General features: G+C 41.6%; 1 protein-coding gene across 3 annotated transcripts in view; it reads right to left on the bottom strand.

Moving 5' to 3' along the window:
• Window positions 1–42: 42 nt before the first annotated feature.
• Window positions 43–17,392, bottom strand: part of PPM1F (protein phosphatase, Mg2+/Mn2+ dependent 1F) — a 45,895-nt gene continuing 28,545 nt past the window's right edge. Inside the window, exons 8-10 of one of the 3 annotated variants that reach the window (XR_012676491.1) lie at window positions 17,289–17,368; window positions 14,391–14,511; window positions 43–6,273 (exon numbers count right to left, since the gene is read on the bottom strand). Coding sequence is in view for 2 of the 3 variants with exons in the window: in XM_075167972.1 (XP_075024073.1) it covers window positions 17,293–17,368 (76 nt within the window). In the remaining variant the exon portion in view is untranslated. The other 2 variants (XM_075167972.1, XM_075167975.1) reach the window with 2 other exon arrangements.

The following is a 17,392-nucleotide window of genomic DNA, read 5'->3' as shown; positions in this document are numbered from 1 at the left end:
AAAAAACCCTTTTATTTCAAAAAGAAATTAAAGCACTGCTAAGAAAAGTTTGTCCAAACAGAAACACAGTATCTTCAGTTTGAAAGCTATATTGGGAAACAGCTAAGCCATACTATCGGTCAGTTTAAATATGCCATGGTTTGGACTATCTCCATCTTCATATCAAGTTCGGGAGTCACATGGATGAGTTCATCCTACAATCAGGGTCTAGAAATTCTCTGTACGGTTACACATATCTACTTTAACTGTTAACTTCGTGTTCTGTAAATAGGTCTCTTGAAAAGTAAATGCCATACTATGAAAGGCCCTACGCGTCCTGGAAACGGCATTATCAGGTTTAGGCAAAGGACAAGCACTACGTAGCTGCCCTTCAGTGCCACTCTTCATGGGGGGGGGGGGATTTCAAATTTTTGTGCTAATTTAAAACAAGAGCTACATCTCCCAAAATCATCATTATTGTATTAGTTGTATTATTTGCACGGGGACATTGAAGATGTAGGTTTCTTGGTAGCTGCTGTAGGAGTATGGCATTTGCTTTCAGAGCACCTCAGCACGACCCTGCACATCCCCATCATCCCAACAAAACGCAGGCATTAAGTACATAAAACAATTTCCCCAGCATTATTCAAAAAGACCTCAAGCCTCTGTGCGGGGGTGACGAGAGAGTGAAATAAGACTTGTAAGGTGTTCTATAAAGATATATTTTAACTTCTAAGGCACTCAGGAACCATGGTGATGAATGTGACACAAACTTATATTGCTTAGATATGAGCTCTGATCCACAGGGAACTATCCTAAGATTCATAAAGAGCGTCAGATGCTAATAACTTGTAGTCAGTACCTGCCTGGGCTTGATTTAACTGGTGACATACAGCTGAAATCCCTTGAGACTGATTTTGATTTAAATGCCGGCCTCTGCTTTGACAGCGTAAAGTGACCTCAACAAAAATGAGGATCTCTGTAATCTTACGCCGTTGGGAAGTTAAAAACAGTCTCTCACCCAAATTGCTGGGCAGCTGATGCCAAAACAAATTTACTTTCCCCCCCACCCTGTATTTCCATTTTTCCCCATTCAGCATTCTGACTGACTTTGCAGGGAGCTTATGGTGACTTATACACCATGGAGTTAAAACTAGTAAACGGATTGCTATGTTTGTTTTGTGCATGCCAAGGGGAGCACGAAAGATTATTAATTGCAGAACCATACTGTCAGTAACAACCTTGATCTTGCACTGGGTATCATTCTGCCACTGTCAGAATCTGTCGCTGCTGTAGGAGATGTCTTGTATTATGTTCTTGTTAGATTTGCTGTTCACAAATACAGTTTGAAAACACAGTTGCAATTTCAAGTCATTTTTATGTTCCTTAATTTTGTACAACTAGTTTACAATTATACTCTAAATATCTTAAAAGGGATCCATTTTACAGCAACCTTAAAAGCTTATTATATAATTCTAACAATTTTAATTAATATACTGACATTTTTTTGTCTATACAGAATTAAGTTGCTTTTATTTTTCAACTGCAGTAGCAGCAGTATCCAGGCACTGTCCTGCACTTCAGTAATGGAAATTTCCCAGCCTCAAAGCACACTCTGTTTCAGTCAGCTGCAATAAAACTCTGAGTGATTTCAATATTGTTGTGTGCTTTACTTGTCCTCAGTTATCTGGAGCTTGTATCTTTTGAAAACCAGCTACTCCTCATGAGCTTGCTTCATCTTGCCCAAGACTTAAAATTCTGTAAACAAGCTGTGGATGATAAGAGAATTGAACCACGGGATAAAAAGTTCTTTTACAGGACTGATAAAAAACCCCATACGTATAGTCAATATTTATACAGAATGTTACAGTGACTTGTGAGGATGCCGCTGAAGTCCCAGTATATGACCATTGTTTTCTTGTGCCGAAGCTTTATGCACTGGAAGGCTATTAAGTTTTTGCAAAAAGATTTAGCTCGTGTGTAATATCTGCCTCTTGATCCCTGTATTTCTGATACCATTGATTGGTAGGAAAATACAAGAAAATACAAAAAAGGAGATAAGATTATTACAAAACCTCACAAGTCTAACGATTTACAAATACTAAAATATGCAGTCTGTTTCCCCCACTTGTTCTCAGTTCAGCTGTAGACAGGACAAGTGATGCCTCCAACAGAGGCAGAAGTCAAAGAATGTAGAAACAGGATTATTAGGGTTTTACGTTGTCCAGACATTGCAGTAACTCCGCTTTTAGTGCTTCTCATAGCTAAAAATTTAGGGAGCGTTTGTGATGAAGACATTGGCTGATGTAAGGGCAGAGGAGAAAGGATGATGAAGGAAAGAATAAAAGAGAATATAGAGGGGCGCAAGAACGTAAAATAAAAGTAAGATGAACAGGTGGTGGGAATGAGCTATGGGAATAGAAGGGTTATAGTTGGAGGGGTGATATCCAGACCCCACTGCATCTGGCTTTGTGCAAGTGAAGCACTTGGCAGACACACAAGTCCCGTCATGGGGAACCAGTTTGGGAAATGGTGCCAGACCTTCTAAAGAGAGCTTACCAGGACTTGCTTTCACGTGACGTTGTTGTCAGCTGGGGCGATGTTAAATGTTAATAAACATGTAGCTAATGATTTTGTGATGGCACAGGTATACTTCCTTGTTGTCTCCTGTTATTACATTTAGTCTAAATGACGGGCTGTGGCTGAACAGAAAAACGCGATAGGGAACAGTACGGCAGTGGGATTCTGAGATTTTCACGTAAAAGTCACCAGGGTTCAAAATTCAGCCAACATTGATCCACCATCACGTGACAAGTGCGTGGCGGCCTTTACGAGCAAGTTGGAGGCCGTAGCCCAGTGACTCCGAATGCCAGTTTCCACATATGAACTCTCACACTTAGCTTTCCTTGCAGGTCTTGGCAGGTAACAAGACCTGACTGGAAGCAGGACTGCCTTTTCTCCTGTACCGGCCCGATCCTGGCCTCGCTGGCGCTGAACGACAGAACTGCAGAAGAGGCACCGCCAGATTTATGGCTGAGGCAGTTCAAGCACCTGCAGGGAAATCTGCGTCTTTGCTCCTTACGCTGCACCGGTGCTGCGGGAGGGAAGGGAGGTTATCAGTCTCTTCTTGCACGTTGTTCAATCCGCTGACCTGAGAGCCCAAAGAGTCTGTACTGCATTTTTTTAATAGATACTATATAAATTACAGACATCCGTTTCTACAGTCCGAAATTGATGAATCATCATTCATTTTTAAAACAACCATTTCGGTTGCAATTTTGCATATCTATAGTAGATTAAGAGCTGTGCAGACGAGAGAGATTTCCTGAAGGAAGTGGTGTCACAGTATTTTGAAAAAAAGAGCCAAGCTGTTGGAATCTGTGTTGCGTTACAGGGGTAATGCAATACCTCTGAGCGCTTCCTGTTTATCATGAGAGGTACAGTTTTCACCACATCATAAAACTTTCAAGCATTTGTTAATAAACACTCCTAGAGAAAAAATAATATCCAAATATACAACCCCCTGTGGCATCTGTCATTATAAACAAAAGAAGGTTTTCATTATATATATCAGGGGACTATTTGTGCGAGAGAAGCAGATTTGGAGGGCCCCATCCACCTCCTGCTGAAGTCCGTGTTGCATCTCTCTTTAGAGGTCATTGGACCCTGGCATATGATTTTTCTTATATGTAAATATCAAGATGTCTGAATGAGCAAATGTAATTTTTACTATCAGCATTTGTCATTTTTGTAAACAATGCGGGTATACAGAGAACGAACATCTGCAGAATTACAGCACGGGGCCTTATACGAAAATGGCAAAAGTAAGATTTGCTTCTAAGAACAATAACCTGCAAGTGCTGAGGTACCTAATCAAATATACAAATTGTGCAGATGTTCAGAGCAGTGCTGTCTCCTGCGTGGCCTTTCTCACTTGACAGCTTTGTTGTCTCAATTAATTCTTCTGGATAAATTAACCTAGCCTGAAAACAGAGCTGGGGAGTAGAAGGGTGCAGATTTTTCAACACCAGCAACCTTGATGGTGCAATTTGCACCCCCGGCAGATAAGATCTTTGGCAAGGAAATGCAAATTATTGAGACTGATTCAGGATGTTCTTGTGATCATGGCTAGGACTTGGTCTGCAGCTGAGGCACACAGGGTGGGGGTTGGGGAGGAAAGTCAAGGTTTCTGCCAATTCTATAGGGAATAAGCATTTTGATAGGTAACTATGTAGCAACAATGCAAAGACAGGCCTTGTGTCTCGTAGAGCTTCACCACTGAAGGAGGCTTGTTAAGTTCAGAGCAAAGGAGAAGGTTTATCTGTTCAAGCTTTCTGGGACAAATGGGAAGATCTGAACTGCAGTTTCGTGTGGTAACCCTGCTGCACGGAAATTCAAGATGGGTAATGACTGTATACAAGTCTTACTTCTTTAAATGGCTGTGATGTTTTAAACTCTGCCACATAGACTGTTATCAGCTAGACCAGGGGAAAGATTGAACTTCAGGAAGATGTTCCCTCCAGCCACCAGCACTAGATCTAGCTAAATTGAATTAATAATTAAGACATTTGTAGCTTTTGGGATTTTGAAAGTTTTAACAATGGGAAAATTATCTGGCTCACATTATCATTGTCTTACCTGACATATGGTGGTTATTACTGCAGATACGCAGAGCCTAATGATAAGAGATGCCTTTTATAACTGCAATACATCCATTGTAATCAAGCGCTACATTTATCTTCCTGCATTACTGAGTCTCTGGGTTTTGTACAAGCGACACAAAATTCTTGTGAGGATCTATCAGCGTCCTGCATCTCAACTAACTTTTCAATATGATGTCTCATTTCCCACTGACGTTAACTGAATCCCAGCCAAACTGAATCCCTGGCCTGGAAATCCTGAGAGAAAGACCAACAGCAATGAAAACTATTTTTGACTATGACAATAAAGGCTGCTTTAAAAAAAAAAAAAAGACCAAGAGAGAGAACACTGCTCTTTTTGAAGGATATGGCAAAATATCTGTAGGATGATGCTCTGCATCCAATTTTACAGGTACTGTTAATGGCAATAGGGTAAGATTAAGTGATATGCTCTGCCAAACAGTAAGTGTGGGAGAGCAGACAGCAGATGTCCAGCCACTTAGGCCTATGCCTTGCGCACCAGACCGTGGAATGGAAATGTGTGTGGATATTTAATTGTTATTCAACTACAAGTTGCCTGGATTTATGAGTCTGGGAAGCGCATATGCTGCAGTGAGAAATGAGTGTTTATTAGCACAGTAGCTGTGCCGGCCTTTCCCGCAGAGAGGCAAAGTACCCCCATCTATAGAAAATGGATTAAAAGGGGGCGGCGTACCACTCTCATGTCCCATTTACCTTTGTGAAGTGCAGCTGGATAAATGCCAATATACAGATACATTTCCATCATGAACTCTGAACCGCTTTTACTGCTGCTTGTCACAGATAATAAAAATGCAGCAGCTGTCCTCTTATCCAATCCCAATTTGGAGAAATGTATACCTAAATAAGGGACATAAACAGGACTCCTCCTTCAGGGACAGCTATGTGGATACACGAGAATAAACCCTTTAAGAGCTAGATTAGGAAGATGGAACCATTGCCCTATATTCAAGCATTTTCCGGTGCTTGTTGCAGCAACCTTCTGTGGTCGCTCTGAACATGTCCTCTTTCCTCCTTGGTTCCTCTTCCACTACTCTTACCCACAACAACATCCTCCTGGGCTCCCGCTGTCCCATTCATTCCCTTCTCTGCCACGTGGATCGCCTGCCTTCACCTATCCAGCCAGCCTCCCTGGTCAGGCTGTGCTCGTCTCGTGGCCTTTTGAGGGAAGCACTACCTAGGACGTGAAGCAGGAGGTCAGGCGTGGAACAGCAGCGAGGCATCCCCCAGCACACCCCAAATCTGCAGCAAAAATCTGACGTCTGTACTTCTCCCACTCATTGCAGTTCCAGTCTCCATTCTCACAGTGTCCAACTCTCCTCCTTTCCTGGGCTGGTATTTTTTTTTGCTGAATTCATTTTCTTACAGTTTATTGAGCTGCATGAGCTCATCAAAGGGCCTGACAAGCACCAGACCTGTACAAAGAAAGCAGCAGCACTGGGAGCAGAAGTGTCCTTTCTGATACCAGCAGTCCATTAGGTTTGGCTTAGCTGCCATGTGATATCACTCCCCAAGTCTAGTTTCATCTGTGAAACAGGGAGGTTTGACTACACTGCTGAGAAGCCTTCAGACGCTTCTTTTGCCTTTGCCATCCTCTGCTGCACTTTTCTCTGTTCTGGGAAAAAGCAGGAAAAAATAATCACGAGGACAGTTTTATAGCGACTTCCTTACCACCTCCTTTCTGCTTATACTCTTCCTCTCCTGTTTCTGCCATTTACCCCTCCCAAAAATCTTTCTGCTGTAATTCTCCATGCTCCTGGTGACCTCGTCCTACTATCTCACAAGCAGCTGTTGACCTCTAGAAACGCGCTCCTGATCCAGGATCTTTTTCCTTGCAAACACACGGCACGAGCAAGACAAGCAAACGCAGGCCTCCTTTCTCAGAACAAGCATTAAAAAAAAAAAAAAAAAAAAAAAAAGTATTACACAATCCACAAGACATGCGCATTACTCACCAAAACAATTACGGGTATCCTATTTCTGCAGCCCTGCCTCTCGGTGCTTGTTTCTTTCCAGTATCGTACCAATGTACGGAAGCCAGGACCCAATAACAACTGCGTACGTATAAACCTAAAGCCCGCAATGGAGGGGAATTTTTGGTACAGCTACAGTAATGATCAGAGGCAGTCCTACTGTGAAGGACAGAAGTATCTTGCTGTGTTTGTTTTGTGATGTGGTCTGATCATTTATACTGTTGAATTAATAAAAATAACAAGATAGAAACTTTCCAAATGGAATCCATTGCTAACTGTCATTCATTGCTCTATTCTTATTCCACATACATTAGGAAGTGCGCGTTATCTGATAAATCAAGACATAAGAAACAAATAAATGCCTTTATATTGTAAGAAAAAAAAAAAACCTTTCTAGAAATACTGTAGAAACATTCACATCCTCTATTTCTGTCTTTTATAAAAGGCAGGCTGTGTCTTATTATCATCAAGGAAAAAGTAAACAAACGTAATTTAATCAGTTCTGTCTTTCGTTGATTTGCATCAGCAAGAATAAAAGACAAAGGCAGAATGGAAAACAGCAGCTTTGTGCTAAAAGTTTGAATGCACAAAATACTTCTTTCTCCAGCTGTCAAACATTAAAAAACGCTATGCATACCAGTAATAATAAAAGTGTCAAACAATTGACCACAATGGGAATCACAAAAGCTCTAAAGCAGAGCAGAAAAGCTTCCAGCCATTTGTTAAACAGAGCTAAATGCTAAGACACTTTCAAAAAGTGTCAGAAGATGCTTTCATCCAGCCCAGTCACTCAGATAAATATCTCCTTGCTTATTCCAGCCCGGTCTGGGAGCCTGCACCGATTCAGCAGTAACAGCTATTTGTGCCATGTGCTTTCCTGAGATGGGGCATCTCTCAGTAAAACAGAAAAGGTTAATGGCCCTCCCAGTGATCAGGCCTTCATTACCTGTGGTGCAGGGATATAATCAGTGATTTTTGTATTTACATATGTAACTATGTATTATTTGAAGAACCTAACCTATTTGTTCAGCTGATAGGCGATGTTGTGATAAGGAATTTCAGCAGACAGGATATTTATAGACCTTTTATCTCTACGTACAATCAGAACTAAAATGTCAGACAATACCCCGAATGAAGGGTTGTTTCAGTTCAACTTTTCTCCATTGTTGCTTTTCCCTTTTTTTTCCTCCCTCTGTCTGGTTACTGCCTAAAACTTGGCAGTGAGGAAAAAAAAAAAGGGAATGTGACTCACGCTGACAACTTCATTTGCTGTAAGAGCCCTCAGTAATTGCTCTAACCCACTTACAGGAAAGCTACCCCTCCTCTTTCCCTCTTCCTCCACCCTTGGATAGACAGAGGCCATGTTTGTAACAGGAGCAGCCCGGCTGATCTCAGAGGTCATGCTATCGCTTGTGAAGTAACCAGGCCTCTTTCTTTTCACTTTTCCTCTTCTGGATTCAAGTTAACCGCTCACAAGAACGTAAAGCCGCTTCGGTTTAAGGGGCAGTTCCCTGCCACGGATTTCCCATGAACCTAATGACCAGAGTTTCCAACGGCCTCGCGGCTCAGACGCGTTTGAGATCCCCACGACAGGGACCAGGGGGGCAGCCAGCACCGCAGCTCCAGGATCAAGCTGCCGCGCAGTCAAACAATTGTCACCTTTTCCTTTTCTTATGGCTTGGGGGGCAGGGGACGGTAAATAGGAACAGGAGAAGAATCAGCACAGATGCCTACGCAGCACTCTACCAAAATATATTTTCATTTTTAATTACATAATCAACATAATGAGAGTGGCATTCGTAGTGAGGGGGCGGAACAGATGGCAAAGACTTAGTTTTCAGCAAGACATTAATTAACAACAGCTCTGGTTTCTGCTAGAAAAGGGGGTTTGTTCTGCTCTAGCAGGGTTAAGACGGGTGCTTACTACATAGGACAAAACTCAGTTTCCAAACACAGAATCGTGATCTTTATATATATTTTTTTCCCCTACATCCCTGTTGAAGTTTCCAGGATACTCTGAACATAACAACATCCTACATGCAAAGCCTTATTAAAAACCAACACAAGTTTGGGTCCCAGCAGTAGGCTTGGGATTCTCCTTGCAAAACTTTTGAGTGCTCTGTGGACATATAAATACAAAGAGGAAGGAGAAAGGGAAGAAGAGTTAATATGATTAAGCACGAGAGCTTTGTGCAACTTAAACTGCAGGTGAGGCTTGTGTAATATACAGCAGCTTCACAGAGATATGGTTAAAGCTAAAGCTTTCTTAGATGCTCTATATGAAGTTCTCTCTCCTCTTTCCTCTGTTCCACACACTCGGACTTAACATCTTCAGCACACTGATGCAGCTGAGTTGGAAAGAGCTACCCCAAGGGGGACTGAAGCAGAAAGTAGCTATGAAAGATATTTATCAAAACCACAGACAGAGAATACATCACCCAGACACAATGAATAGGGAAATAGCACACGCAGCCGAAAAGTCTAGCCTCTATTTTTCGTCTGATAAGCTGGCTGGGCAGCCAGGCACACTGAACAGCCCACAAACCCCAGCTCTTCCCTCCCCGTGCTGCCAGGTGACATGGGATTGCTTTTTCCTGCTTTGCATTCACCATCAGAGGCTCTCCAGAGGCACAAGCCCAAGTCCTGCAGAGGCCTGTGGGCCACATTCCTTCGGGGATTACATCCATCCCCAGCAGGAGAGAGGGAAGAGATGCAGGCCAAAAGGGATGGGCAAGCAGTAGGGAGGGAGGAGCTGGGGGGAGGGAGAGGAAGGAGCTGTGCTGGAGAGAACATGAAGATGAACATAGGCAGGAGCCGGAGGACAGAACTGCAGGAAAGGGAGAGGGGAAGCAGTCATATACGATAACAATATTATATAAAACAGGGCAACAGGGCATCTAGATTCATCCGCTGCGGAGCTTGGAAATGAACCCATTATTCCCACGTCTCAACACTCATCCCTGTGCTGCCAGCAAATATCTGGCAGCTGACAAGAAACGTCTCTGCCCATTCTAGTGACATGCACATCTAGAAAGGATGCTTTTCCATTACTCCCACTTACTCCGTGCAGGCAGTAGATGGTTGTGGGTCTGTGCTGTAAGCTAAAAATCACGCCCCTACCCATTACCCAGGGGGAGTGAATGATATGATAGCAGATGATTTTTTATTTTCTTCCAATGTGTGTGTTAAAAAACATAGTTGGGATAGAGTTAAAAATTACATTACAAGAATACTGCGGATAAGTGCAACACTAAAAAATTAGTATATGCCTGAACTAAGAATGCCTGTTCCACCTTTCAGCAGCTACTCGAATTCAAAATATCAGGTCAGACTCCCACGCCATATTGCTCTCAGGCATAAGAAAGTGTATCCTGACATCATTATACTGAGCATAACTAGCCTGCAGAATTGCACACAGCTTGGGCCTCCATCAGTTCATGTTGTGTTAATCCAGAAATGGGCCACAGAGAGGAACTCGATAACCTGCATACATCAGATGGCAGAGATTCTTTACAGGATGATTTTTAGCAGAAGTGCCAGATATCACCAAAACTGTGCTTAGGAGGTGCAAAGTAGAGGAAAGAAAAGAACACAAAAAAATTATATTCGGCTTAGCCTGTCCTCCTCTTGCAGGGGTTAAGAGGGAGATGTGAGAATCAACAGAACTGCATTTGTACTTACAGCTACTTTACTGGGAGGAGAGAATAGCAACTGAAAACCTTTTGCAGATATTACCTTTCAAAAAATAAAATCCACACAACAAGAAGTTAACTCTTCAAGCAAAAACAAAAAGAAAAGCGACCAACAGATGCACAGACAAGCACTGACTTCAGTGGAGCTGCAAGGCTGAATTTGGCTTGAATTCTGTGAAGTACTTTCAAAGCAGAGCATACTGCATACAAATGAGCGTTAAATAATTCGCATCATTAAGAGAGCTCTGAGCAGCTCATCTGGACTTTGAAAAAAGCTAAAGCAAATGTACATTGTTTGAATACCATTAGGAACAGTCATTAACTAGTATTAAGACATCTACAGTATCGACACTTAGTGCTGTAATAAGAGACCCATCCTTCTCTCCAGGTTATTTTCCTTATTGATTTGTAGAATTGCTTATACACAAGCTTTAGTGTGCCACAGAGCTCAGCAATTCATGTAGGAATACCCACTAAAGAACTATACAATTCTTTTTTATATCACATCTTTTAATTTTGGTTTTTAGAAACGTAGTCCTGTTTGTTTGGTGTAGATATCATAGACAATTTAAACACCAATGTATATCAAGGAAACAAAGACACAAATAGGTAAATGGATTTATCAAGGGTGACACAGAAAGACGCAATGTAACAGGAACAGACTAAAGGGTCTGGATGCCCAGTTCCCTGGCTTAACCGTTTCACTCGATCAGCTCTAAGCACAGCTGCTGTAGGACTAGGATAAAATAAGGCCTCATACCATACCTCAAATGCTTGAAAACATGTTTCAGAAGTAGCAGGGACAGTACAGAACAGGTCATGTGCAGAAAGCAAGTTGTGCAAAGAACTAAAGGTACAATATAGTTTAATATGGTTGAAGGTATTCAAGTGCCAGAGCTGCAGGAGCTGACGAGTGATGGAATACTGAGAGCTAAATACGTGCAGCAAAGTGCATAGGGGGAGGCAGGGGCAGGCAACAGCCCACAGGCAGTTGAAGGGGAGCTGGAAGGAATCTCTAATGAAGGCAGAAATCGTTCTGGGTGACTCAGAATATTGGTATTCACAAAGAGAATTGAGAACAGGCAAAAATAAATAAAGCTGAAAGCAAAACCCAAAGGCCAAATCCCTCTCAATAGCCAGAACACTGATATAATCTGAGCAACCGAACAACAGGTCCTTGTGAAAACCTCTCTCCGGCTACTTCCTGCACACCAGCCTCTCTCCACGGCTGGCGATGGCTGCAAGCAGCTCCCACTGCCCAAGCCGGGGAGCTTTGTAGGCTGCTGTTGTACCGACACCATTTTTCTTGCAAAACGCAGCCCCGGTGGTCTCCCCTCCACACCCCCAGCCCTTGGCTTCCCCGTGACATCTCAACTAGCGCATTGTGTAACTTCACAGCTCAGCTCGGCTTTCATTAGCTGCCAGCTTTTGTACATGTCACAGGCACACACATCGATCACTGACAGATTCCAAGTTGCAGTAGTTTTATTTATGAGTGGATTTATACTAGCCAACTTCCAGACCCTGCTGCCATCAGCCCAAAACGTATGCAGGCAGCATTTAACTAAAAACACCCGTTCTACAAGTTTTACAGTGAAGACTGAAAATCAGATTAGTTTCCATTTTTTATATAAGTGTGATGGCTTTTTGCCTTTCCTTTTTAATCTTTTGTTAAAGAGTAGTCAAAAAAGTTACAGTTACATATATTGGAACTGAGATCAGTAAGACTGAAGAACAGGAAAGACTTCCTGACAGTGAGATCTATTAGTCAATGGAGTAGTCTCCCAAAGGAGGCAATGGGAGCGCAAGAAACGCTTTAGCAGAGCCAGTATTAAGTGCTCCAAGTGATGGAGCCAACTCCTAGAGGATTGCCATGAGACACGCTGCCTTCAGCAACGCAGGACGCCTGCCATTAGCCTGCTAATGCACATCCTGGCTTGGCCGATTGCTATTTGGGAATAGCTCATTGACTTAAAATTTCATTAACAAGAAAACATTAGAAGACAATTTTCTGAGGGTAGGGGCAGGCCTTTGTAATGTATCTTCCCATTACAAAAGGTGATTATTAGTAGGGGGAAGAAATGAACAGTTTTCATTAGTATTTGTATTGGGATTTATTCATTAACCTTTCCTTAAAGTACTTCAAAGTAAAAAATACTAAATTGCTTGGATCCCCTCTCTGTCTCTTTTACCCTGCAGAAAACAGCCACTTTCCAATCTCTTGCTAGCATTACCAAATAAATAAAAAAATAAAAGCCACCAGTTACAAAGGGGCTTAAGATTGAGAATACAGATCCATAATTTCTTTAACTTAGAAAGCAGACAAAACCAAGAGATGCTAAAATTAAGGCAAAAACCAGCCTTATAAACATTTCCAAGAGGAAGAACATAATGGGGAAAAAAAAATTAGATTAAACTATTTTTCAAAGGTTTTAATGTCAGTCCAAAACCAAGCACTTGAAATGCTTTCCTCATAATCCTCTGGTTAGTATACACTGAAACAATGTTCCTGCTACACAGTGCAATGGTTCAGCTGATACCTTCCAAACACACTGTAGTCAGACTTTAAATGTAGCCTTAATACTGAATGTCCAGGGTTTGATGTTTACATTGGTGTCCTCATCAATCACCAGTACCAGGCAATCAGCTTTAGATCTGTAGTAAGAGGAAGGTCTGTCCATGTATGATTTGATATTTCTAACATTTTGAAGAGATGAAAATCCATTGAAGGGTGGGACAGAGAGAGGGAGAGGATTACTTTTTGTTTTTAAAAGCAGACTCACCAATGCAACAACAAAGCCTGCCTACACCGTTGAATTTGACCTTTGCCTCAACTGCAACTTTTTGTTTCTTCAGAAGGATATGAGACTTCAGGCGACCGATATGATAGAAAGGGGGAATTGGCAGAGCCACTTCAGCGTCTAATTCATTCTCCCGTCTCGAGTCCCTCGATAGCAGGGGTTCAACGGGAGCAGTGCTAAAGCAGCTGTGCTCCAGGGAGTCTTTTAAGAGCCAACGCTAAAGACACGGTATCTTTAAAGACCAATGACATTTGGCCAGTTAAGTCTGTCAGGGAAAACTCCTGACAGGCGTCCACGCTTCACCCCATGCCGGTCATTCCAGCTGCTGGAACAGTTGTGTGGGATTAGCTGCATCAACAGAAAGCAATGGGGTGAAATACCTGATGTCAGTGGCCCAACTGGTGTTATCCGTGCCTGTCTGTAACCCAACAATTAGATCCATCGTTAGCAGCTTGGCTTAATTATAACTTAGAACTTCTTCAAGCATAGACTTTGCACAAGATTTTAAATGACTATAATTAATTATACAGAAAGCCTGAAGTGTCTTCTGGTCCATTGTTAAACATTTTTTTCCTTTCCCCACACTGACACCAGAACTTGGTTTCGTAAAGGAACTGGGCTGTAGACTAAAAGAGAGGTGTCTCTTATAGCCTGATAAACACACAGAGAAATACCTTTTATGTCTTATATAAAGAGAAACAAGGCTTCAGATTTTTTTAATCTCGACTAAGAGATGCAAAAAGGAATGTTATTCTAACCTATACTTGTTTAGTCGCACTCTTCACATGAATGACTTCTTTCCTGCCTCCCATTTAAAAGGCTCTTTGCACTCTCCCCAGATTACTGCTGTTGGCCACTATCAGAGATCTGGTATTGGACAGCTGTACCCCAGCCTGAACCAACTACTTGAATTTTAACCAGTAAAAAGCAAAACACAGAATTAGTGCCAGAAACACAGCAACTTCTTAAAAGATATGGGGAAGGAAAGAAGGAAGGTATTATCATGCAAAGAAACTTTTCCCACTCAGCTTTCCAGTGCCTACCTTCAAGATGAAAATACTATGAGAATGACACATCACGCGGAGGGCTCTTTTGAACAATTTGTGGCAATGGGCAACATCACGTATCTTTTCCTATCGCTTTCTGGTTTGCTTTGGCCAAAGGAAAGAGGGAGCCCTCTAGGGGTAGAAACACAAAGCCCTGAAGGAGCATTCAGACACCTGCAGAACAATTTGCCCTTTCCACACCGAGACCCTCCTGCCTTACCTTGAGAGAGGAGCAGTTTCCCGTCATGTGCAAGGGCTCAGAAGCCGAAGGTCTACGCAGAAAAATCAGGCTGGGTAGAAGGAGGTCACAGGCTCTTCCCTGGAAGTGCTTACTCTACGGCCTAGAATATGATGTGGGAAATAAGTCTCTTTTCTACCGTTTGTGCAATCTTTTTCAGGGAAAATAGAACATCACCAAACTGCAGACTGAACACTGTAGCTAGGTCTGGCCCACCACAACATAGCTAGAATTTTTTCTTTTAGGCTATGCAAAAGACTTGTTTTTGCCTTACTATATGCCTCAAGCATACAATGAACTCTTGTATAAAATGAGCAGGTTTATGTTTGTCAAGGCATGTTAAAAATATTTCTTTCCAAGAGCTACTTCTATTTGAAGGGTAGATAACAGCTGCACCATTTAAACATTTAAATATTTTCTCATTCTAATGAGAACTTAAGATTCTTTCCAAACAGCTCAACATAACAACATGAGAACATGGCAAACCCAAACTTCAAAACATTTTAACTCCAGTAAAAAAAAAAACAAAACCAAAATGCAAGTATCAAAAAGCATCTAACAAGATATTAATAATTAGTTGTAGTGCAACAGGTTACAGATTTTGTTAGATATCCAAAACAGAAAAGTTCAAGAACAGCTTAACACTTTGAAAAAACAAGGGTTTTTTTATACAAGGGATATTGACTGTAAGACCTCTGCACAGTTACATATGCAGAACTGCATTATTAGTTTGGTGAAACAGGTAAATACCTGTTACAGTCTCTACACAATTTACAACCAACTTTCTGCATGACATATTCAAGGTTATGCTTGATTTCTTAAAAAAAAAAAAAATTAGAGACAGTTACATGAAAGCCTGTAATCTACATTAGTGCTACTTGAATAGAAAACTTGATCTGGATGCAGAAGAAGTTTTGTGTGGCCCTTGCCAAAGAACAGAGACATGTGAAGTCTGCATTACTAGAGGAGAGCCCATATTTCTTAAAGTTCTCCTAGTCTCTGAAGAAGCACTTCTGCTCACTCGATTTCCCGGGTGTAGAGGACAGGCATTTCCAGACTGATCTGGTAGAGCTGAAGAATTAATTTCTGCATAGCAACCCCCTGTAAAGTTTCCTAGAGAACCTGGATGAAACCAGCAAATACTAGTCAAGATAAACTGAGCAGCTCTCTCATTTGTGTTGCAAATGTCACTAATTCAGGCTGAAACAGAAACATCTGCCTCATCACCGTTATTTCATTACTTTCTACAGCCTAGGAAATGAGTGGCTACAGATTTTACAGCACATTGTCCGCAAAGAAACATGCATCAAATGGGGGTGGTTAAACAGGACATGAAGATTTGTTATTCCTTGCTCAAACAGTTGAGGTGGATAATGCTTCTGTGTCATGAACCCCATCAATGGCATCTAAGTTTAGCTTCATACAGCTTTAAATCAAAGTTTTACATTCATTTCCATGGGCTTATTAATTGCTTCTTGCTCAAACCCACCAGCAACAGAGACTGCAGATGACTGATACCACAGAGCAGAAGGTTGGCTATGAGCCCCATGTTGAACACATGGTCTACTGGAGTTCTGCTAGATGAAAAAGAAAACATTCATGAATAAGATAGCACAGCCAACAAGAATCAGCAACGTCTGGATTTCACCCCCTATTAATCAAAAGGAGACGGTAAAGCCAATGTTGGGCACAAGCAAGGAGAAACAATAGTGATGTCCAGTCCTGTTCTCAACTGCAGCTGGAATGGGCTCAGATCTATAGGAAGCTGGCACCCTTTGTTAGGAAGTACCAAAGATGCCTACACGACATTGGAGTGATTTTGTTCAGCTCTGTGTTGTTACCAGCAAAGAGTATATGTAGTTGTAGTTTGTATCGTGGAGTTACCTGGATGGTGGATTCCCATAGTTGCTTTACGTGATCATGAAAGAACAGCAGCAGTTAGCTGTTGCTTATGCTCCCTGGCGAGCTAAGCAAAACACAGGCTAGGAAGCTGCTGCTAAACCTAGTCAAGCAAATACCCAACCTATACTTTTCCGAGAATTTGCTACTTTTCTAGAGATTACTACAAGTGAATTTTCACCCCTGGAATTCTTACTGTTAAAAAAAAAAACCCAACAAACAAAAAAACAAACAAAAAAAAACCCAAACCAACAAAACATTTAGAACCATGAAATGGAAGATATTTTCAAGAGATTTGAGGTTTGATCTGAAGTAGGTTCAAGTATGCCCACAGCATCTTGAGCAGAATCTACCTGATGATTGATTATGGTTATCCTTATTTCAAGAAATACTTTATCTGCTTCTCTCTGGTGCAGCACCCTGGGCTCTTACTAGATTTTTATTTTTCGTCTTCACTAGGATAAATACAATAGCCTTTAGACAAACTGCCTGAAAGACTGTATCTCGCAGATTCCCAAGACTCTTGCTTTTTGTCGAGTCTCTTATCTCTGTCCTGCTCTCTTTACATCTTCATTTCTTGAGGATATGAACACCAGCACTTCAAAAACAATCACACAGATTAGCTTAGCTTCCAAGCCATACTTACATTTTGAAACTTACCATCCTTCTCAAAACTTTCTCTATGTTCTGTAGTAAATTAACCCTAACGTACTCCAAGAATTCACTGTCCATCCTTCCACTTCAGCAGTTAAAGACCACTTCTTTAACAAGTATGCAACTAAACAACAAATTGTCACGATCTCTGCTGCAACAGTGTCTTTCAGATCATTATCCCATTACTGTAAGACATTAGGTAGTATGCCTATATATTATAACTGCATTATAACTGTTGTTAGATGGTAAAAAGAATGAAAGAAAACAGACCGAATCAATGAATTAGAGGTACACAGTCCATTTCTAAGGCGGTTTCAGTGACATCACCTTTTCAAGTAAGCATGCTCTGTGATCCCAAGGATTGTTTCCTTCTAGTGCTTCCACTGGTCTCTTTTCCCAGAAAGGCCCTATGGAAGAAGGTAAGATTTGGT

The sequence above is a fragment of the Calonectris borealis genome, chromosome 18 (genome assembly GCF_964195595.1).
Source record: "Calonectris borealis chromosome 18, bCalBor7.hap1.2, whole genome shotgun sequence".
NCBI classification, from domain to species: domain Eukaryota; kingdom Metazoa; phylum Chordata; class Aves; order Procellariiformes; family Procellariidae; genus Calonectris; species Calonectris borealis.
This window is presented reverse-complemented; position numbering and strand designations above follow the sequence as displayed.